This window comes from Vulpes vulpes, chromosome 3, assembly GCF_048418805.1.
Source record: "Vulpes vulpes isolate BD-2025 chromosome 3, VulVul3, whole genome shotgun sequence".
NCBI classification, from domain to species: Eukaryota; Metazoa; Chordata; class Mammalia; order Carnivora; family Canidae; genus Vulpes; species Vulpes vulpes.
Window position 1 is genome coordinate 85078550 of NC_132782.1, and position 24563 is coordinate 85103112.

General features: G+C 39.3%; 1 protein-coding gene across 11 annotated transcripts in view; it reads left to right on the plus strand.

Moving 5' to 3' along the window:
* The window catches only part of SMURF1 (SMAD specific E3 ubiquitin protein ligase 1), a 114518-nt gene that overhangs the window by 14475 nt on the left and 75480 nt on the right, over positions 1-24563 (plus strand). For 4 of the 11 annotated variants that reach the window (XM_072753128.1, XM_072753129.1, XM_072753132.1 and 1 more), the window contains exon 1: positions 14374-14518. The exons of the other annotated variants lie outside the window; for them this stretch is intronic. In XM_072753128.1, coding sequence (XP_072609229.1) covers positions 14449-14518 — 70 coding nt within the window. In that variant the 5' untranslated portion in view covers positions 14374-14448. Of the gene's footprint in view, positions 1-14373; positions 14519-24563 lie in introns of those variants that run through there. 11 annotated transcript variants of the gene reach the window in all.

Genomic DNA, 24563 nt, shown 5'->3' on the forward strand with positions numbered 1-24563 from the left:
CACACACCACCCCCTCCATTCTCTCAAGGAGTAGTACCCAGCCTATGGTGGATATAAAGTGATAGCAGTGAACAAACCTGTTATGTTAATTTGTTTCTGAATCATCTCAACCTTTCCCAATTGATGTTGTGTATTTCTTTTTAACAGTTGTGAAATGCATATCAGATGATCTGATAGTTTAGTTTAAGGACAAAAGGGCATCTTGTTAAAGAATAATCATTTAAATAAATACCAGAGAAGCACATTGTCCCCCAGTGTGTTACTAAACAAAGGTAGCATATCTATTTGTTAAAAAAGGAATACTTTTCTGTTGAAAAATATAAAGGAGAAATAAGCACTTTATTATTTTAGTGAGGCTTCATTCTTTAACATTATAGTTAATAATTTTTGCATTTGCATTTGATATTAATTTTCTAGTCAGATTATTTCTAAAGGAGGATGAGCACCAAAGCCAATACACTGCATTACTCAGGATTGAGCACAATACTTAAGAGTGTTAAAGATGAGAGGAATGTTATAAAAATAGTCTCTGCCAGGAACTTAACAGTACAGTAGGGAGTGAGACAGTCACTAGAAACAGTTAAGCATTAAAAAAAAATTTTTTTTTTTTTTTTTAATGCCAGAATGAAAAGAGAGCTACTTGTGGGCCACAGAGGTTGAGGTGCTGGGGAGGTCGAATTTGAAGTAGCTCTGGAAAGATCTGCATGGAGAGAGGGACCATGGGATAATAGCACGTGGAAAGACAGAATGGGGCAAGAGTGTGACCAGACAGAGGAAACAGAGGACACAGGCTTCAGTGACAAGCTCAGGGGCCTGGATAGCAGTAGAGAGATTCCATCAGGAAGTGAGATGATAAATTCTGATTTTAGAGGCCTGCAGCGTACAAGGGGCTCTTCCATACCCAGAGGGCAGCACCAGTGAATGGAATAGTGTAGTGGCTAGGAGCCAGCCACGCTGGAGGCCTGTGTGTCAGTTCTAGTTTTGCCATTTGCTAGCTGTGGAAAGTGCTAGAAAAAGGGTAGGCAGGGTAAGTGCTTTGAGGAGGTCAGTTGTGATGCCTACTGTGCGTGGCTGTTATTCGAGGGGAACTTGGTAACAGAACAAACTAAGTAGGAAGTAAATTCAGCCCCTTCACAAAGTCATAAGTGTTGTGTGTGACTGTGTTTATGCAAATACCGGATGATCCTCTTTCTAGGGGCAAAACAAGGAATCCTTTGTTGGGGCCGAGTTTAGGGCTACAGAGTTTCTTTAAACAAAAATTTATTGAATGACTACTAAGTGCTAGGTTGCCTGGCAAGTAAATACTGGACATCAGGAAGGGGACAGAGAGCAGATGAAGGAAAATACTTGTTATTTACCCAGTCTGTGCGTTGTTACCAAGTTAACATCAGATTCCCTATTTGGTCCTTGAAAAACCCTTCCAATTAGAAGGGATAAGAAGCATCTGTAAAGCAAGTTAAGTGATATAAGTACTAAATGATGTTGGACATCCTGATGGAACGCAGTGGGCTTTCGGAAAAAAAAAAAAAAAAGCCCTTCCCTCTGATGGACTCGCTTTAGTCTCTTGCTGCTTTATTGTAACATGCTTTCTTCAGACCTTCTTAGAGGTTCTAATTGGAGCCCAGCTGTGGCTCCTCCAGTATGGATGATAAGTTGGTGTTTGTGCAGTGATTTCCTTTTTTGGACACCGGGACTGCTTCCGTGGACAGTCAGGTACTGTTTAAAATCTCTTTGTGGGCAAAGTAGGTCAAACGTAAAGTGCACAGGAGGGAATTACTCGAGTTGGGGAGGCAGATCCCGTGGAAGATCCAGTCCCCTTTCCCTTCCCTTAGCTAGCTCTTGTCCTGGATCACGGATGCTGGGCCCGTACAACCTTCACACCCCATTTGGAATCTCTCCAAAGAGATTCTAGAATGAGAGTCTCCCAAATGCTAGCTTTCAGCTTTAGCGTTGAAATGTTACTCTTTGGAGTACCCCTTCTGCCCTTTAGTTCTTTTTATGGAAACTAGGTCAGGTATACAAACTACTTGAGAATTCTAAGGTGAATTTCATGGTTGACTGTGGGTTTTAGGATACCCCTGACCTCAATTTCCTGTCCAGCTTTGCTGCTCAGGATTGGGGTCACTTTAGGCAATAATAATGAAGATATCTATCAATTCTTGGGCTTTTACTACTCACCAGGCAGTCAGGCAGTGTGCTACGCACGTTTCAGGAGTTAGTTATCCTCTCAGTAAACTTACGAAGCAGGCACCATTCTTGTCCCCATTTTAGAGATTGTGGAGTCTGTCCACCCAGTTCCACCGCATACCAGAGTCCTTGGGCAAATCATGCATTTCAATTTTAAGCCTCAGACAATACCTACCTCATAAGGCTGTTGCAAGAAGTAAATGAAGTAATTCAGCACCTGGCTGTTGCCCAGCATATGGTAGGGTCTACCTTGCTTCATTGAGTATCTTATAAGTGGTTTAAAGTTAACCACTTTGGAAGTTACTTGGCTTCTGACTTTACAAGTTGGTGTAAATACTACTTCTGAATCTAGTTCTTTTTTGTCTCCAAATTAAAAAATCACTGGTAAACATCATTCAGTTAGGATATCTCTTTTTCATTCGGCCTTCCCAGAAAGTGATCACTTTGAAGGTTGTTTATGGTGGGGGGGAGGTGGTGAGGGTAAACAGTAGCATTATTGTGACAAAGATAAGTGACAATATAAAAAGGAAAGTGAATATTCTCTCTCTCTCTTTCTCTCTCTTTTTTTTAAGGTTTTATTTATTTATTCATGAGAGACAGAGAGAAGCAGAGACATAGGCAGAGGGAGAAGCAGGCTCCCTGTGGGGAGCCAGATATGAGACTCCATCCTAGGAACCTAGGTTATGACATCATAATCTGAGCCAAAGGTAGACACTCAACTACTGAGCCACCCAGGAGCCCCAGTATTTATTTTTTATTGCCATTTCTGACTTGGCCTAAAATCAATTCCTGTTGATTATTTACTAAAAATCAGAATAAACTGTGTCTTATTATTATTTTTTTTTTTTTTAAATTTTTTAAATTTATTTATTTATGATAGTCACACAGAGAGAGAGAGAGAGAAGCAGAGACACAGGCAGAGGGAGAAACAGGCTCCATGCACCGGGAGCCCGACGTGGGATTCGATCCCGGGTCTCCAGGATCGCGCCCTGGGCCAAAGGCAGGCGCCAAACCGCTGCGCCACCCAGGGATCCCTGTGTCTTATTATTATTATGTATCATGTATAGATCACTGGAACGTTACTCTATAATTACAGTTCCACTAAAAAATAAGTACAGTTGACCCTTGAACAACATGAGTTTGAACTGCACGGGTCCACTTACAGATTTTTTTTTTTTTATAAATACAGTACCGTAGATGTATTTTCTCTTCCTTAGGATTTTCTTAATTTTTCTCTAGCTTACTTTATTGCAAGAATATAGTATATAATACCTATATAGAATATGTGTTAATTGACTGTTTATGTTACCAGTAAGACTTCCAGTCAATAGTAGGCTATTAGTAGTTATGTTTTGGGGGGAGTCAGAAGTTATACACAGATTTTCTACTGCACAGGGATGGAGCGGTTAGTACCCCTAACCCTCAAGCTCCCTGTTGTTCAGGGATCAACTGTAAAGTTTTGGTGACTTCTAAAAGTTTGAATTTTTTTTAAAGATTTTATTTATTTATTTGACAGAGGGAGAGAGAGAGAGAGAAAGACAAAGAGAGAGAGAAAGAGAAAGAGAATGCATACACAGGCAGGGAGAGAGGCAGAGGGAGAGGGAAAAGCAGGATCCCACCTCAGCAGGGACCCAATGTGGGGCTCGATCTCAGGATGACCTCAGGATCATGACCTGAGCCATAGGCAGATGTTTCACCAACTGAGCCACCCAGATGCCCCACCTGTGATATTTTTCTATTTGGTTTGGTCCTTAGGCCTCCTCACTACCTTCTCTCTCTGTAAGAATTTTATATTTTATTTAATAGTGTCATGAAGCTGGTTGTTACTTTGAGGTAGAGCATTTTGTGGTTCCACCTAATCCAGCATTTGAACTTGTGAACCAAGTTTAGGAGAGAATTTGCTAGCGTAGATGACTGTTGGGTTTTAGAGACATTTTGAACAGTACCCAACTGTAACACCAGTAGTTGTCCAAAATACACAAGGGGAATGATGTGAAATTAGAATTATGTAAAAAGAAACACGGTTGAGATCTGTTTGATTGAGTCTATCTTTTTGGTAGTATAGGGCTAAGGACATGAACATTTCAAAAATACTAAAAAAGCGAGTCACTGTAGCTATTTCTTTGTGTCCTGACAGCATCAAGCAGATACTGAGGTGGTACCCTGTCTGAAGCATGGCCAGTGGCACTTGGTGAAGGCTGTCCCCCTCCCAGCTCCCTGACTGCCACAGGGAGTAAGTGCTATGGGGAGCCCACTGGGACAATAGTTTGCCCTGAAGTCTGAGGAGAGTGTCCTTGGGTGTGGCACTTCCCTCCACCATTTGTAGAGTTGCCAGACTGCTATGATTTTCTCTTTCAGCAATGTTCCAGGAGGTTTGAGTGAAAATATAAAACTGCCTGCCCTCCTATCAAATGGAGTTTGAAAAGGGGTCTCTTGGGGGAGGACAGATTAAGTCTTCTAAGTGGTCTATGATCCAAAGCATTTCCTGGGCTACATGTTTATTGAGGCTGAGCTTTACTTCCGAACCAAGCTTGAGAAGAATCTGGGAATGTTTCCCAGCTGATTGGGGGTGGGGAGAAGAGGAGGATGCATGTCTGAAAGAACAGAGAAAATTTCACTCTTGTTTTTATCTTTTACATAGTTATCAGCTGAAATCTGTCTACAGATATGGCTTGCAAAATAGAACCTTTCTGGAGTACAAGTAGGATAGGCTGTTGAATCTTAATTTTTATTTTATTTTATTTTAAAGAGAGAGAGAGAAAGAGAGAAGGGGCAGAGGGAGGGAGAGAATCCTCAAGCAGAGACTCCCAGCTGAGTGTGGAACCCGATGTGGGGCTCAATCCTGGGATTCTGAGATTGTGAGCTGAGCTGAAATCAAGAGTTGGATGCCTAACTGACTGAGCCACTGTTGAATGTTAATTTGAGAATTATATATGATATTTTAATTTTATTTGGGAAATGAAACATTGGGAAGATTAGCTATTAAATGTGAGACTTGGGACACCTGGGTGTCTCAGTCGGTTAAGTGTCTGCCTTCAGCTCAGGTCACGATCCCAGGGTCCTGGGATCCAACCCCATGTTCCCTGCTCAGCAGGGAACCCTCTGAGGAACTCTCCCTCTGCCTGCTGCTTGTGTGCTGTCACCCTCTTTCTGTCTCGAGTAAATAAATAAAATCTTAAAAAAGTTAGATCAAACTTACTCTTTAAAGTGAAAAAAAAAATGCAGACAGAAGAGCCCTATCTCCCTGTTAATTGCCGTTAATCTCAAGTCACCCCAGTGTTTTTGCTGTGACTCTTTTCTCAGAGTTCAAGGTCTCACTTGACACATTTGGGAAGAGTGAGGTGTTGGGGAAATAGCAGTGCTAAGTAGATGGTTTTTCCTTCCTGTCTGACTCAGTGCTGGAGAACTCTTTTTTAGACAATATGTTGACTTTAATACTTCATTGCTGGATTTATGTCATTACAGACATCCTGGTATATAGAGTAGTGTCTTGCTCTCTTAGTAGAAATCTTACACGGAAAAACCTGTCTCCTTTATGTCACCACTTCTTTCCCTAAAAGTTTTTGTAGTCATTCCACCTTCTTTTTGAGAATTCAGATGTTGGTGGTACCAGAAGAAAATTTCTTTGGCCTGAATAATGCCAGCTTCACTTCCCTCAATGATGACACATTTATATGTATTTTAAATTTGTTGTTTCCCTCTCACTGTGCTGCTGTGCATGTGAGTTCCCTAGCTGGAGAGGCTGGTATTGGTGGTGAAAGACTTCTATCTAAATTTAGATTCTTTTCAGAGGTTTCATAGAATACTTCCTTAAATTAAGTCATAGACCGCAAAAGCAGCTGCCATGTGGGGCTTCCAGGTTTGGTGGTGGCTTTTTTTTTTTTTTTTCTTCCCTCCCTTGCTCTCTAAATAAGGAAGATGGAGCAGGAAGGGACTGGCTGTCACTCCCAGCTGCTTGAGTGGAGGGGGGCGGGGGTATGTGTGCAGTCTGCTATTGTAGCCAGAATCCCTAGCAGCTTCTGTAATGAATTGAAAGATAAGGGGACAAGATTTGATGGTAATCCCCCAAAATGGGAAACAGTCACCAGTCCAGGGAAGTATGTTTAAAATGAGCACTTTGTTTGGGTTGTATTGTAGGTTGTAAGTAGTAATGGATAATGATAGGACTTCCTTTGGTCCGGCACGGGTACATTTACTGGAGACTTAGAAGCCGTGAGTTAAACCAGTGCGTGTTAATTTTTGGGAGAGTGATATGGTTGGAAGATCTTCTGAGTCCGAGAAAGAGTTGAATGTGGGGTGTTGAGGACAATCATGGATGTGTTACAAAATTTCCCTCTTTCCTGGAATCCTAGAAAACATGTTTTTACATCCTTTCGATAATGAGCTCCCTTACCTGTCAATGCCCACAGGTCCCAGACTAGAGAGCGAAATCTCAAGAGGGAGGAGAGGGGACCAGGGAGCCTGAGCACTGCCTGTCGGGCAGTGTTTGTAGCTGGACCAGCCTCTTGTCACATACCCGAATAGCCTTCCAGGTTCTGTTGCAGAAATGTCACACTATTCATATGCCCTGATATTTGGGAATGATGTGACTGTATTCTAAAACAGTATTCCAGTACCCTTCATTGTTAGACAAACACATGTAGACTCTCATTTCCAGAGGCACCTTGGTGGCTCAGTTGGTGAAGCATCTGCCTTCAGCTCAGGTCATGATCCCAGGGTCCTGGAATCCAGCCCCGCATTGGGCTCCCTGCTCAGCAGGGAGTCTGCTTCTCCCCTTCTCTCTGCCCCTCCTCCCTGCTTGTGTTCTCTCTCTCAAATAAATAATTAAAAAAAAAAAAAAAAAAGGAAAAAAAAAAGAATCTCATTACTACCTGGTATTTCTCCCCCAGCATGGATCAACAATTTTCCCATGAGCATATTTTCATTATATAACCACCTCTTTATTTCCATTATTTCCTCTTTTAGAAAGGTCAGTTTGGTTTTTATTTCGACATGGGGGCGTGGGGGGAAGTATCTATACATGGCACAACATGTAGACTGTGTAAGATGGCTTATTTTAAAAAGGAAGTCTTTTCACACCTGCCCCTAGCCTTGAAATTCTCTTCCCCAGAGATAGTCCAATGGTAACACGTTCTTGTTTATTTTTGCAAAGATGTGTTAGATGAAAATGCCTATATATTCTTCCTTTCCCTACTCCCCTTCTTGAGGTGGGGGACTCAGTTCTGTAGCTTGCTTTTTTTTTTTTCACCCAATAATACATCTTGGAAAGCTTCCGTATGTATCAGTATATATAGAATTGCCTTTTTTTTTTTTAGATTTTATTTATTTAGAGAGAGGGAGAGAGAGAGTATGCTTATGTGCACATGAGCAGAGGGAGGAGGGCAGAGGGTGAGAGAGAGAATCTCAAGCAGACTCTGCACTGAGCAAGGAACCTGACATGGGGCTCGATCTCATGACCCTGAGATCATAACCTGAGCCAAAATCAAGAGTTGAGTGCTTAACTAACTGAGTCACCCAGGTGCCCCCTTATTCTTTTTTTTACATTGGGGTAAAAGTTACTATGTATAATCCAGTGGTTTTAGTATATTCCCAGTGTTGTATAACCATCATCACTGTTGAATTACAGAATGTTTTCATCATCCTAAGAAGAAATCTGGTACCCACTTAGCAATCACTCTGCATCTCCCCATTCCTGGCCCTGGCAGCCACTAGTCTGCTTTCCATTTCAGTGAATTTGCCTATTCTGAGCATTTCATAAAAATGCAGTCCTAACAACATCTGGCCCTTTTTGTCTGGCTTCTTTCATTTGGCATAACACTTTCAAGGTTCATTTATGTTGTAGCGTGTATCACTACTTCACTCCTTTTGATGGCTGAATAGTATTCCATTGTATGAATGGAGCACATTTTTCCATCAGTTGATGGACACTTCGTGGTTCCCACTTTTTGTGTATTATGAATAATGCTGCTATGTGCAAAATTTTGTGTGAACATATTTTCAGTGCTCTTGGATATATATACCTGAGAATAGAAATGATAGGTCATATGGAATTCTATGTTTAAATATTAAGAAACTGCTGAATTGTTGTCCACAGTGGCTGCATCATTTTACTATCCCACCAGCAGTGTATGCAGGTTCCATTTTTTCCACATCCTAACCAACACTTATTCTTTTCTTTCTTCCTTTTTTTTTTCTTTGAGTTACTGTTATAGCCATCCTAATGGGTATGAAATGCTATCTTATTGTGGTTTTGATTTATATTTCCTTAAAGATGAAAGATGTTGAGGATCTTTTCATGTGCTTATTGGCCATTTTTATCTCTCCCTTAGATAAATGTCTATCAGTTGGGTTGTTTGTCTTTTTGTTTTGAGTTATCAGAGTCTTTAAAATATATTCTGGATACGACACCCTTATTAGATATATGATTTCTGAATATCTTCTTCCAATCTATACGTTGTCTTTTCATTTTCCCATAGTGTCCTTTGACGTGCAAAATTTTAAAATTTTGATAAAGTCATTTATTTTATTTTTATATTGTTTGTGCTTTTGGTGTCATACTTAAGAAACCACTGCCTAATTCAAAGTAATGACAAATTTGGGCAGCCCCGTGGTGCAGAGGTTTAGCGCCGCCTGCAGCCCAGGGTGTGATCCTGGAGACCCTGGATCGAGTCCCACGTCAGGCTCTCTGCATGGAGCCTGCTTCTCCCTCTGCCTGTTTCTCTGCCTCTCTCTCTCTCTGTCGCTATGAATAAATAAATAAAATCTTAAAAAAAAAAGTAATGACAAATTTACCACTGTATTTCCTCAAGAGTTTTATAGTTTTTGCTTTTACATATAGGACCTTCATTCCTTTTGAATGAATTTCTGTATATTATGAGATACAGGTCCAGATGAATCCTTTGGCGAGTGGGTATCTAGTTGTTTTGGCAGCATTTGTTGAAAAGACTATTTATTGAAAACCTCTGTTGATTGGATGTAGCACCTTGTAAAAAATCATTTGAGCATAATTGTATTGTTTTATTTCCAGACTCTCAGTTGTATTTTGTTGATCTAGACTGTCTCTCCGATGGCAGTTCCGCACTATGTTGGTAACTATTGCTTTGCAGTAGATGAAACAGGAAATGTAAATCTTCTAATTTTGTTCTTTTTCAAGATTGTTTTGACTATTCAGGATCCCTAGAAATTCCATATGAATTTTTAGGATGAGTTTGTCCATTTCTATAAAAAGGCACTTGAGGTTTTGATAGGAATTGGTTTGGGTCTGTAGATCAATTTGGGGATTGTTGCCATCCTACTGTTATTGAATATTACAGACTATGAACAGGGATAGTGTCTTGTTTAGGTCTTTTATAATTTCTGGTAACAATGTATTGTAGTTTTCAGTGTATAAGTCTTGTACTTCTTTGATTAAATTTATTGCTAAGTGGGCAGCCCCGGTGGCTCAGTGGTTTAGCGCCGCCTTCAGCACAGGGCGTGATCCCTGGAGACCTGGGATTGAGTCCCATGTCGGGCTCCCTGCATGGAGCCTGCTTCTCCCTCTGCCTGTGTCTCTGCCTCTCTCTCTCTCTGTGTCTCTCATGAATAAAAAAATAAAATCTTTAAAAAAAAATTATTGCTAAGTATTTTGTTCTTTTTGATAAGGTAAAATGGAATCATCTCCTTTATTTTTGGATTGTTCATTGCTAGTGTATAAACATACAACTGATTTTAGTATGTTGATCTTGTATTCTGCAATTTGGCAGGGCTCATTTATTAACATTTATAGTTTCTGTGTAGATTCTTCAGGGTTTTCTGTAGATAAGATTATGCTGTGTGGTGTGTGTGTGTGTGTGTGTGTGTGTGTGTGTGTGTTTCATTTCCAATGTGGATGCTTTTTATCTGGCAAGAGCAGACATTCTAATCTTAGTCCTGTTATTAGGGGGAAACCAACTTTTGGTTTTAAGGATTGTTTTTGTTTTGTTTTCTACTTCACTTATCTCTGCTCTGATTTTTATTGTTGCATTCTGCCTGCTTTGGGTTTAGTTTGCTCTTCTTCTTCTAGTTTCTTTAGATGGATGGCTAGGTTATTAATTTGAAATCCTCCTCTTTCAATGCAGGCCTTTGCAACTATTCTCCCTCTTTGCACTGCTTTTGCTGCATCTCATATGTTTGGACATGTGACATTTTTATTTTCACTTATCTCAAAGTCTTTTCTAATTTACCTTGTAATTTTTTCTTGACCCACTAAGGGTTTTTTTTTTTTTGTTGTTGTTGTTGTTGTTGTTGTTGTTGTTGTTTTGAGAAAGAGAGAGAAAGAGAGCTAGCGAGCAGGGGCAAGGGGAGGAGGAATAGAGGGAGAGAGAGAATCTCAAGCAGGCTCCATGCCTAGCATGGAGCCTGATTTGGGGCTTGATCTCATGACCCTGAGATTATGACCTGAGCCAAAATCAAGAGTTGGATGCTTAACTGACTGAGCCACCCAGGTACCCCATTCAGCCACTAGTTTTTTAAAAGTACATTGTTTAACTTCAGGATATTTGTGGATACTGGATTTCCCTCTGTTACTGATTCCCAGTTTTATTCCACTGTGGTTGGAGGAAACATTTTGAATTATTTCAGTCTTTTAAAGTTTACTAAGACTCCTTTATGGCCTAATGTATGGTTAATACTAAAGAACATTTCACATGCACTTGAGAAGAATGTTTTCTGCTGTTGTGAATGTTCTGTGTGTCTGTTAGGTCTAGTTGATTTATAGCATTAAGTCTTCTGTTTCCTTGTTAATCTTCTGTGTATTTGTTCTGTCTATTGAAAGTGGAATGTTGGGATCCCTGGGTGGCGCAGCGGTTTGGCGCCTGCCTTTGGCCCAGGGCGCGATCCTGGAGACCCGGGATCGAATCCCACGTCGGGCTCCCAGTGCATGGAGCCTGCTTCTCCCTCTGCCTGTGTCTCTGCCTCTCTCTATCTCTCTCTGTGACTATCACAAATAAATTTTAAAAAATAAATAAATCCTTAAAAAAAAAAAAAAAGAAAGTGGAATGTTAATGCCTCCAACTATTATTATGGAACTTTCTACTCCCGTCAATTCTGTCAGTTTTTGCTTTGTATGTTTGGGGTTCTGTTGTTAGGTGCATAGATATTTATAATGGTTATATCTTCCTCATGAATTGACTCTTTTATCATTACATAAGATCTCCCTTTGTCCCTTGTAACAATTTTTGTCTTAAAGTCTATTTTGTCTGATGTTAATATAGCTACTCCAGCTGTTGTCTTTGGGTACTGTTAGTGTGGAGTATCTTTTTTTATGTTAATATTTATTTATTTTTAAAAAATATTTATTTATATTTGGAAGATTTTATTTATTTAGTTTATAGAGATAAGGAGCACAAACAGGGGGGGAGTTGCAGGGAGGGGGAGAAACAGGTTCCCCACTGAGTAAGGGGCCTTATGTGGGGCTTGATCCCAAGACCCTGGGACCATGACCTGAGTTAAAGGCAGATGCTTAACCGACTGAACCACCCAGGTGCCCCTCTATTTGTTCACTTTCAACCTATTTGTGTATTTGAATCTAAAACTAATCCTTTGTAGACAAAAATATAGTTGAATCATGTTTTGTTATCCATTTTGTTCCTCTCTGCCTTTTATTTTTATTTTTTTTCTCTGCCTTTTAATTGATGAGTTTAACATTTAAATTTATGTATTTGTTGGTAAAGACTTCTACCAATATCCCTGGGCACATACATTTGTGTTATGTAAGCATTTATACCAAGGAGTCTATAACCAGATGCAGCTTTTCAACTTGGGCTTTATTATTGGTTCCATACTGAAGAAAATAAAATGCTAATTATTATCACTAGCAGAAAAAAAAAGATTTCTACCATTTTGGTGTGTTTTCTTTCTGTCTTATGTCCCTTTTTTGGTTACTGTATTCCTCCATCATTGCCTTATTTATGTTAAATCACCTGACCCTCTTTGATGGACATGTAGGGTGTCTGTGGTTTTGCACTTTAACACACGATGCTGCAGTGAATGTCCTTGAATGTGTGTCATTTTACACATCTGTAAGCACCTCTGTGGATAAATTTCTGCATGGAAATTCAGCTGTTGCTGGAATGATGCTGACAGAAATGGGAAAATAGGCAAGAAACCTCCTCTTCTTCCTTATCTCTTCCTCTCTCTAGGACTTCCCATTGGCAGATGTGAACAGGGACCAGCCAGCTGGAGGTTGGGGAGCCCTACCTTGCCCCAGTATCACATGGTAGAGTATATAGAGTATAGCAGAGTATGGAAGAGGAGAGAAGAGGGGAAATAATTGCCTGTGAGAAATCATCATATTCTCTTAACATCTTATTTCCAAAAGTGCAGACTGATTTTCAACTTCTTAAAATTAAGTGAAACTAACTCAGTATCAATTAGGAAAAATTAATCTCTTCACATCACAAATGTGTTGATCGTGTAGATTCTGAATCTGATCCCTGGTTCTTATTAACCCTTTCTCTTGACTAAGGCAGTGCTTATTTCTTTAGGCTTACAGTTTTATCTTTAGTGACTGAATTGAAAAAAATGGCTCTGCAAAGTGATGTCTCATGGACAATACCACCACGTCCTTTGCAAATCCCAGATGAGCAGGAGTATTGTCAGTGTGTACATTACTTTATTGGACAGTGTATCTCAAGTCTTAGCCATATCTTACCTTCCTTTTCCCCCTGGTTCCTAGTGTTCTCCCATTATCAGATAACATGCCTAAAAGGAGGTGACTTATTGCATACTTTCACATCTATAGAACCGGAGAAATACCTCTTGGAAGTAGAAAATCTGTTTCATCTGGTGGGCATAGTCTAGAGTGACTGTATTTTTTGTTTCTGCTGGGAACAGTTCTGTTTTAAACCTGTTGTCCTGGCAGAATTAATAATAGTATCCTTCTTTTTTCAAAATGTGCCCTAGTTTGGTTGATATGGTCACTGGGTATGAAACTTATCCATCTGACTGATGTTTAAGTCATCTTCTCTAGTGTAGCTCTATTCTTAGAAGTTCTAAAACTTAACCTCTGAGATGTTAGCTGTGTCACCCTGTGGGCAGGTCATCTGGAGAGACGCTAGAGTCCGAGGTTGAAGTTAACAGAAGGGCCCGTGACTGAAGGCATGTGTAGCTACATAGACACATAAGGATCTTTATTCAACTTGTCTGACGTCACATGTTGTGCATACATACCGCCAGACATGTGCATATCTCTAAAAAAGATTTTTTTCTCTTTTAGATGTTATCCTTTATTAAAGGGATGATTCTTTTCAAGATGAGAAAGCCTATTACTCTTGTAAAAATTGGAAGTCTTGAGTACAAGTGTATAACAGGGAATGCCTGGTATGGGCCAGTTGTTGAGACTGTGCACAGCAACAATGGCCAAGTGTTTTTTAGGTGGTGACTGGGGTGTGAGTATCACTGTGATTAGCTGTGTTCTGTTAGTACCTTTTACATATTTTCAAGGGATTTTCTTAAAACTTTTGATTTGGAGATGTCTGGGTTTTTTTTTTTTTTTAAGATTTTATTTATTTATTCATGAGAGACACAGAGAGAAAGAGAAGCAGAGACACAGGCAGAGGGAGAAGCAGGCTCCATGCTGGGAGCTCGACATGGGACTCCATCCCGGGTCTCCAGGATCACACCTCAGGCTGCAGGTGGCGCTAAGCCGCTGCGCCACCGGGGCCACCCAGAGATGTCTGTTTTTTTTGTTTTTTGTTTTTTTTTTTAATTATTTTTATTTATTTATGATAGTCTCACAGAGAGAGAGAGAGAGAGAGAGAGAGAGGAAGAGACACAGGCAGAGGGAGAAGCAGGCTTCATGCACCGGGAGCCCGACGTGGGATTCGATCCCGGGTCTCCAGGATCGCGCCCTGGGCCAAAGGCAGGCGCTAAACCGCTGCGCCACCCAGGGATCCCCGAGATGTCTGTTTTGAATAATTTTTTTCTTTTTAAAAGAAGAATGACTTTTGATAGTGTTCTCGGTGAGGTAAATTAGATGAACACCCTCACTTTTTCTCCCTGTCATGCTTTTGGCAGATTTGTCACATATTTTCTGGGCCAGGTGTAGATAAGTGCAAGTAAGTTTGCTGATGAGGTGAACAATCAAATGTCTCACTACCCTGGTGGTGTTACTAATACTCAAAAGAATGAGTGAGATTTTGTTAAGGGTAACTTCTTTTCTCAGGGAATACCATTTGGTGCCACTTTGGAATTGGCTTTGGGAAGGCTGAAACCAGCTTAATATTGCTTGCTTCCTATAACTGGATGTTGTTTGGCACAAGCAGCCCTGCAAATGGAACAGAAAGATCATTTCCACTGGGGACTGTTGGAGGTCGTGAGTACCCAATTTTCTCTGTATCCGAGAATAGATGTTTTCCTGTTTTGTTAGGTGCAAGGGATTTCCAAGAACTCCTAATGAGTGTGGGTTATAAGGAATTGACCAAGCCTGATTAGACAGATATCAGTGTAGATATTTTTTAAAGTGAGGGACGCCTGGCCAGCTCAGTAGAGCGCATGACTCAACTCTTGTGAGTTGAGCCCCATGTTGGGTGGAGAGATTACTTAAAAATAAAATCTTAAGAAAGAGGGATGCCTGGTTGGCTCAGTGGTTGAGTGTCTGCCTTCAACTCAGGGCCTGACCCCAGGGTCCGGGATTGAGTCCCACATTTGGCTCCTTGCGGAGAGCTTGCTTCTTCCTCTGCCTGTGTCTCTGCCTCTCTCTCTGTGTCTCTCTTGAATAATAAATAAAAATCTTAAAAAGGAATAAAAGTGAGGCTTTAGTGTTCTGAAAAGAATGCATTCTTTGAGATGCTCCTGCTGGTAAGGGTTCCTCGTGGTGGCAGAAGAGTTAATGTGTCAGGTGGGAAGGGTGGCTTCCAATTCTGTTCCTGCAAATGGCATGGGAGAGCTCCTTTGTTTGATCTGCAGGTGATGTGGGCAGTGAGTTGCCTGGTGTTGCAGGAATGTACCTTTCCCCAAACCTTATATAGAATCTACAGTTTATTCCATTTCGTTAATAACTATAATTATGTGGATTTCATCCTATCATTTTCCATATTTACTTATCCAATATGGGAAAAATGCAAGGAGGATATTTCATCTTTACTGCAGCAATGAGCAGGATAACTCAGAAAATGCAAAGTGCTTCCTTGCTTTGATTTAGTCCATAAATCACTTGAGAAAGACCAATAGAAGGAAGATGAGAGATGTAGAAGGCAATGGGATTCTTAGAGTGAGAGAGCTGATTTGCCTACCATTGGTCCCCTCACTGTTTGCTGTGGTGATGGCCAGAGTTTAGGCTCTTTCTTCGTGGTTCCTGTGACCTTGTGTTCCCGGTATTTACCAAATATTTTAAATATTTTCCAAAAAATCTCCTTGTCCATTTCCACAGTGTGCACACTCAGACCATAAAAGGACCTATTGAGATACACGTTAAAATTCCACAAACGATAGTATCTCGTAATGATAGGTTTTTAGATTTCAATTTATAAGGGTTTAGAGTAGTTAAACATGATAGGCTAACTTTTTCTAGATCATTGATATTTTCCTGTTGCTTCCTCAGGCTAGTCTATGCTAATAGGCTTCAACACCTCGATTCCCTTCACCTCTGTAGTCATTAATGGTGTAACTGCTTCCAGCGATAACTTTTTTTCTGTACACTGGAGAATACCACACAAAAGAAGGGAGTTTATCAGATGTAGTTTCTGCTTTCTAGAATCTTACATTGGGAAGAGAGGGATTGGGAAGAAAACTAGCAGATTGCAATACATGGTCTATTGGAGGCAGAAAGAATCTCAGGAATATGGGGTCAGGCAGAGTCAATCATTCCTGGATGGGCTTGAGGAGGGTTTGTGGAGGATGTGGTATTTGAGCTTGCCATTGCCTTACTGGATGGAGATAGGTAGATGGGTGATGGGTTCAGAGGGCATTTTAGATAATGGAAATAGCTTGAGTGAAGGCTTAGAAGGGGAACAGCACTTGGCATTTGTTGCTGGAGGAAGGGGAATGATACATGGTTCAGGGCCTTGGGATCATAGTCTTAGCAGGAGAAGCTATGGTAAAAGATGAAGTGTTTATTGAAGTCCATCTGCGTTTCAAGTTGACTCTTGCCGGAACGCCTGGATGGCTCAGCAGTTGAGTATCTGCCTTTGGCTCAGGGAATGATCCTGGGATCCAGGATGGAGTCCCATGTCAGGCTCCCTGCATGGAGCCTGCTTCTCCCTCTGCCTGTGTCTCTGCCTCTCTCTGTGTCTCTCATGAATCAATCAATCAATCAATCTAAAAAACAATAGACTCTTGCCATTCACATATCAACTATGATATATAAAATGAAAATGTAATTAATATATGATCATAATTTAAAAGTCTGTCATTCTGAGACAGAAATCAAGTCACAGTATATATGGCAGTTGAGAACATAGATTTTGAGGCTGAATTGCCCGTGTTCAGATCCTGAATAGCTGTGTGACCTCCGGCAAGTTACTCAGTCTCTCTGATGCCTCACTTTCCTTGCATATCACGTGGGGATAATGATAGTATGTACACATTATTGCAATGATGAAATGGCTAATAGGTATAGTATTTAGAACAGTGCCCGGCCTATAATAGCGTGGCATATAAATATTAGTAATTATTATTAGTAATAATAATATTAGTATTTGCAATTTGATATTTTTTTTTGTCTGAGAAAGATTGGATTGGTGTTTCTGTAGATTTATATACTCAGTGTAATTTTGCACAAGTGAAATTGTAGCATCCCAGGCCTATAAATGCATGAAGAGTCTCATAGCAGAATTTTCAACAGAATAAAAATTTCTCCTGGAGAACTTTTGTGCTTTGCATTATAGCTGTTGGTTTTACTGACTGCTTCCTGGGACATAGCTGACCTGGGAAGGTTGGTTGGTTGTGTACTGTGTGTGTAATGGAATATTATGGGCGAGAATAAGGTCTTGTATATCAGTAAAGTGTTTTGGTTACAAGCAACAGAAATAGACTTTGGCTAACTTAAGCATAAGAGAATTTTGGAAGGTTTTTGGGAACTCATAAAATGGCTAGAAGGCCGGACACCAAACTTGAAAAAAGACAAAAACTAAGGTAGCTCGGATGGTCAGGAAGCACAACAGCCATCTTCTGGGCTAATGACCTGGTCTGTGTGTATGTAGTGTCACTGTTGCTGAGATTTAGACCATCTGCTTTCTAGTTGTTCCTGGTCTCCTTGTATAAATGCCTTGTTGGAATAACAGAAAGATTGAAAATGATTCAAGTACCTGGCTGTAGGGATCAGAATACATGGTGGAACAGCCGTGTAATGGAGTGCATTGTGGCCCTTCAACATTTTACAGAAGGATATTTAATGACATGAAAACTGTGTACACATGTTATTAAGTGCAAGAGGCAGGTAGCAAAAGGCAGGGTTGGATCATTATAGTCAAAAATTTGATGAAGGAGCTACTCTTCTTATTCCTACTTGACGGACAGGCATAGAACTACTGCCTACTTTGTCCATGGCCCCTTGGCCGTAAGTAGAAGAAGCAAGACTTGAAGCTACAAGTTAGACTCTAGAACTGGATGGACCCTTAGCCACTTCATCGCTCACCCTCTGACATACACGAAAGGATCCATATGAAAACAATGGAAGAGGTGGTGAGATTATGGGTGCTTTTATTAGTTACTCTGATTTCTTTGATGAGCATATGTTACTTCTATAGTGACCAAACTGATTAAGTTATTGTAAAAACGGAAAGTCTTGGAATGCTTTTCTTCCAGTTGAAAAGTTGTGTCTGGAGGTATCCCCTGCAAATTTCTTTTTTTTTTTTTTTTTTAATGTAGCAAGAAATCCCAATAATCACCTCCAAGAATACATGAATTTTCTCTGAACTTGCATGTGTCATGCAGTGTGTATTTACCACTAACTGGACAAGTGATTAACCATCATCAAAACCAGAAAATGTTACTGGGATTTTAAATTTGGTGGTTGCTGCATTTTCAAGATTACATCAAAGCATTGATAAAATAGTTGTGTTTTAAATGGAAAATTTAAATCTGGGAAGCTTTTTAAGATTTGTGTTTGTCACATCTTGGCATGAGTTTCTCGTTTGTAGTCTAGTTATGAAAAGATTCTGGTTTCCATATGTATGTTTAAAATACTCTGAGTCATGGATGCAAATGAGTAATAGACATTATATCTATATTAGATTTCTGCTTTGTCATACCTCTACGTGAGGCCAGTGCATTTCTTTTAGTACTTGCAATGGCATACACATTGAATTGGCAAAATGGCATTCATTTTAAATATTCTTCCCTGTGTTTTTTATTAATCTTCAGAAACTACTGTATTGGAATGAAAATGTATGTTTGATTTCACAAGATGCTTAGGAAAAGGGTCTGTATGCATACGTGTGTATGCACACAGACATGTATGTATATGGTGCTGTGAGTGGCGTATGCACATTGATTATGAGATGGTGCCATTATAGGCGCCCCTAGATGAAGCAAAATGCTGTGAACCAAACAACAGAGCTTTATTTATTTTATTTTTTAAGTGGGGCTTGAACTCACAACCCTGAGATCAAGACCTGAGTCAAAATCAAGAGTTGGATGCCTAACTGGCTGAGCCACCTGGGCGCCCTGACAGAGCTCTTATTATCTCTCATTTTTATGTATACTCTTGAAAGGGTAACTTATTTAAGTATAAATTTTTATCCTGTAGTATTCTTGTGCATTGTAATTAAAAGGTAAAAGCAATATAGATGAAAGAATTCCTAAAATATCTTCATATTCAGTATTCATCTCTCTGAATCAGCTGTTTGACACAAAATCAATAATATTTTGTGTATTTCTGCATACTGTGCCATAAATAGTGTTGACCATGCACCCTTTTCTAGAAGAATGGGCCATTCTTAGTTCTGTTAGTTTTTAAAAACCACTTTATTGAGATACAGTTGACACACCATGCAATTCACCCATGTAGATGTAAAATGGGTTTTGGTGTATTTTCTTATTTTTAAAAGTTGTGAAATATATGTAGAACTATTTACCATTATAACCATTTTTAAGTATACAATTCAGTGTTGTTAATTACATTCCTAGTGCTGTGTAACTGTTACCACCATGTATTTCCAAAACTTTTTTTTAAATCACCCCAAACAGAAGTTCAGTAATGAAGTAATAACTGATCATTTCCCGCTTCCTGAACCTCCTGGTAGCTTCTCATCTATTTTTTAAATGAATTTGCCTGGTTTAGATATTTCATAAAAGTGTAATCATGCAGTGTCTGTCTTTCTGAGTCTGGCTTCTTTTGACTTAGCGTGTTTTCAAGGTTTGTTCCTGTTGTGGCATGTGTCGATTTCTTTCTATGTTATGATTGACTACTTCATTGCATGGATATACTATTTTGCTTATCCATTAATCAGTTGATGGACACCTGGGCTCTTTGCACCTTCTGGCTATTATTGTGAATAATGCTGTGATGAACATGGACGTGCAAGTATGTACTGAGCCTCTTCTTCCAGTTCCTATGGGGTATATACCTCGGAGTGGAATTTTTGGGTCATATGGTCACTCTCTGTTTACCTTTCATCGTCCTCTAAGTTTTAATGCTGGTACTTTTGATCTGCACACACGTACAGGCAATGACAGCTACATCCCACCTGTCACTGACTGATTGTAAGATGCATCTTGATTTCAGAGATGTTAAGACACAGGCCTTAGGATTGATGAAATATTGTATTTTGATATTTCATAAAGCTGGATGCCTTTAAGGAAGTGATGGGTCAACATACTTCTATTAGATCTTCATCCGAGTATATTCTTAAAAATCATTTATAAGAATTACAAGTTCTCTGCTACAAAGGAATACATTTCATTTGTACAATATTTGGGGCAAACCCTAGGAAAATATGAAGAAAGAAAAAAACCCTGCCTATTCTCTCTTTCTCTGAGAAATACTGCTATTAGTCTTTTACTCTGATTTTGTTTCTCGGTTATTTTTTCCAGACATACATGTTTTAGTTTAATTCTTCTATCTTTAGGATTCCTGTCAAAAGTAATATATATTCAATTTTGAAGTTACAGTTTTTGCAATAGAAAGTGAAAGCTGTCTGCTTCTTCCCCTCCCCCTTGCTCCTGCCCCATTAACCCATCAGGTAATTTTGTTCTATGCCTGTATCAATGTTTATTACTATCATTTTATTGTCATTATATTTCATTGTCATGGGATCATACTAACATTTTATAATTTGTTTTTCAAATTAGAAACAGGTCTATTGTATACATAAGGAGATCTAATGATGTCATTTTATTTTTTCCTTAATTAAAATGTTTGTTCGTAAAAATGGAATACCTGCATATGGTAATAAATAGTAAAGTAGTACAGAAGAGATTAGGTTGAAAAATTGACAGTACCTTTTCCTGCCTTTCTTCACGCCCCGGAGTTTCTATCTTTAGTTCCTTTGGTGACTCCAGATAATACAAATATGCTTTTAGTGTTTACTTAATTTTTCAGAACAGTGTGGCTCTTCTGTGAGAACTTCCAGGTTTGCCCAGATTCTGTTAGAAGGTAGCTGGCATTTGTAGCTTTGGTTTTCCATCTCCGTCCCCTATGCACTTTTGTTTATAAGTGTTGCATCTGCACATCAGACCAGCACATGGTCCCTGCTCCATTATTGAATTTCTGCCAGACCTTTTTTCCTGTTCCTTGATTCCTTTCATCAGTGAATCCAGGAATTTACCCCCTCACCTCTTGTAGCATGCCTTTGTTATAATATTGATATGACGGTAGTAGATAAATTCTCTTTGAAAACTCCTAAGAGACAGATGTATGGGATGTTAGTACTACATACTAACTTACATACTAAGAATAGAGAAGTATGGAGATAATTCTATTAAAATGTTAGTGTGATTTTAGAAAAGATCTAAAAATTTCAAGTTACTGTTTATATATTTTCCCTGTATTTTGTACAGGGTACAGATTTAAATGGGATCAAAATTCATAATCCTAATATGCTCCTATAAAAGAACTAACTTATGATTCTTTGTCTTTTTTAATTTTTTAAATTTTTAAAAATTTTTAATTTTTTTTGTCTTTTTAAATTTCAAATACACACCATAAGTTACATATTTTTATCGCCCCAGTAGCATATTAAAATAGTCCTTAAGCTTGTCTAGATGTGGGAATGCAAACTAAGAAAAACAAAGTTACTGTATATTTTTGTACATATTATTTTTCCCCCTTAATGTGAGATTAAAATGTTTGGATCTTTAGATGTGGAATTCCCACTCGTATTACAAAAATTGAATGCAAATCATACGGTAAAGATACATATTGTGTTTCAGTTTGAGATTTAATTGTGCATGTCTTCTGTAGTGTATTCATTTGTATGTTTAAACCTCCACTCAAGTAGGGGCCAGGAACACAGTATCTCAGCTTTTAAATTAGTGGAAATGGCATGTTAGCATTGCTGGAACATTCTTACCACTACTTCCCTCCCCACCCTACCCCCAGTTTCTTTAGGATGTAATAGTAGCATTGTTCCTCATCAAGAATCAGGTTCTTAGCGGTACCTGGGTTCTTAGTCAGGGGGCCAACTCTTGATTTTGGCTTAGGTCATGATCTCAGGGATCGAGCTTCACGTTGGGCTCCACGCTTAGCAGGGAGTTTGCTTGAGGATTTTCTTTCACTCCCTCTGCCCCTCCTCCTGTTCATGCTCTCATGTACTCTCTCTAAAATAAATAAATAAATCTTATTTATTCAGAGGTAACTTTTCAGAAGATTGAACTGAATTCTAAAATGAAAATAAGTGGTAGGAAAACTTGAGCGCAGTTAAAAATTGGATACCTCTTTTTAGGGTAAATCCCCAGCAGTGCAATTGCTGGGTCATAGGGCAGGTCTATTTTTAACTCTTTGAGGAACCTCCACACAGTTTTCCAGAGTGGCTGTACCAGTTCACATTCCCACCCACAGTGTAAGAGGGTTCCTCTTTCTCCATATCTTCTCCAACATTTGTTGTTTCCTGTCTGGTTATTTTGCACCATTCTCACTGGTGTGAGGTGGTATCTCATTGTGATTTTGATTTGTATTTCCCTGATGGCAAGTGATGTGGAGCATTTTCTCAGTGCTTGTTGGCCATGTCTGTGTCTTCCTCTGTGAGCTGGAACACCTGCACCCCAATGTTTATAGCAGCAATGTCCGCAATAGCCAAACTGTGGAAGGAGCCTCAGTGTCCATCAAAATGAATGGATAAAGAAGATGTGGTTTATGTATACAATGGAATATTACTCAGCCATTAGAAACGACAAATACCCATCATTTGCTTCGACGGATGGAACTGGAGGATATTATCCTGAGTGAAATAAGTCAGTCGGAGAAGGACAAACATTATATGGTCTCATTCATTTGGGGAATATAAAATATAGTGAAAGAGAATAAAGGGGAAAGGAGAGAAAATGAGTGAAAATATCAGTGAGGAAGACAGAACATGAGAGACTCCTAACTCTGGAAAACGAACAAGGGGTGGTAGAAAGGGAGGTGGGCGGGGGGTTGGGGTGACGAGGTGATGGGCACTGAGGGGGGCACTTGACCCAGGTGAGCAGTGGATGATATGCTATATGTTGGCAAATTGAACTCCAATTAAAAAAAAAAGAACATGGGGATGAAAAAAAATTGGATACCTCTTTGTCTAATTATTTTTTTTTTAAAGTCTAAAAAAAATTTCACTTTACTAATAAAGTAAAGGGTTCTTTTGCCTGCCAGATTTATCTCTGGCCTTTCTTTCTTGGATTTGGGTTTAAAATTTGATGAGTATTGTCTTGTATCTCTCTTTGACTCAGAATATTCTTGCTGATTTGTGAGTCTATCTACATTTCCTTTCCCCTCCACATTGTGCGGTTTTCCTTGCCTATGAGTTCAGCCTCAGTTCGATCATTGATAGAATGCATCTAGCAGTAACTCATTAACTATGACTGGGAGCTAATGATTGACATTCTAACAAAGATACAAACCTCATTCAAATAAATGTGCTTCTTTTCACACATCACCTGGGAAGGCTGGATATATAATTTTATAATGTTTGGCTCAGAACTTGCAACTGCATTTTTACATTGAGGGGCTGGTTGCTCTCTTCCTTTCTTACTAGATAAAATACACCTTTCCAGCACCAAATTCATAGATTTCCTGCCATCTAGCCTGCTGTTAACCTCAGGGTTTTTAAGGGAACGTTTGAGTACATTAACCTTAAAAATAAAAGTCATTTGTTTTACCAGCAAAAATAGTTTTATTTGGTAATAACAGAATTACAGTTCAGGACAAGCAAGCTATGATAAAACGATAGGCAAGTCCAATAGAGGACAAGAATGTTATTTTATGGAGAAGAACAAGGAAGTTGAGAGGGATTGTTTTGAACAAAAGTCCAGTGGTGTAAAGAGTTCAGAGTGATAAGGGTTTCTCATTGGCTGAGTTTCTGGGATGGTCCATTTCTTGTAAGGGATGCATGTACATTTCAGTATTGGCACGTAATTGAGGATTCTTTCCTGTTAAGGATTCTTCTATAAGGGGTCTGTAATTGGCATTGGGTAGTATGTCTCCGCCTTGCAGCCTCCCCTCCTGGCATCCTGAGTCCCCTTTAGTTGGATTTCTCTTTATTAATTTTCCCAAGAATTTGTAAGCTTCAATTATTAATAATGGTCCTAAATCGGTAGTTTAAAATATAAGTCAGAGACTCAGTTTCAAGCATGGTTTGCTTCAATCCCTCAAAAACCATTCTGGTTCAGTTGTTAGAGCTCACATTTTTACCATGTGCTTTTTCTGCTTTGGTGTTAGTTAGCCCAGGTGCCCGAATAGCTCTAGACTTTGTAAAAACAGTCTATTGATCAGACTGAAGAGATTAACCTAAAGTTTTTTTTTTAATATTTATTTATTTATTTATTTATTTATTTATTTATTTATTTATGATAGTCACACACACAGAGAGAGAGGCAGAGACACAGGCAGAGGGAGAAGCAGGCTCCATGCACCGGGAGCCCGATGTGGGATTCGATCCCGGGTCTCCAGGATCGCGCCCTGGGCCAAAGGCAGGTGCCAAACCACTGCGCCACCCAGGGATCCCTTAACCTAAAGTTTTAAGATCAAATCGATCTTATTGTATACATTTAGAAAGAATATGACAGGTTGGCATTATTTAAGGGTAAAATCTTCATAGAGTGGTATCCCTATGCTGTTCATCCCACCTTTTGTGATGATGTTTTTGGTTCATTATTTTTCCAAATAATTTTTAAGCTGATTGTTAATATCTTATTTTAGAACGATTTTTTTTCTTAAGTTTTTATTTTGATCACCCGGTGCTCATCGAGTCAAGTACAGTCCTTAATCCCCATCCCCTATTTCA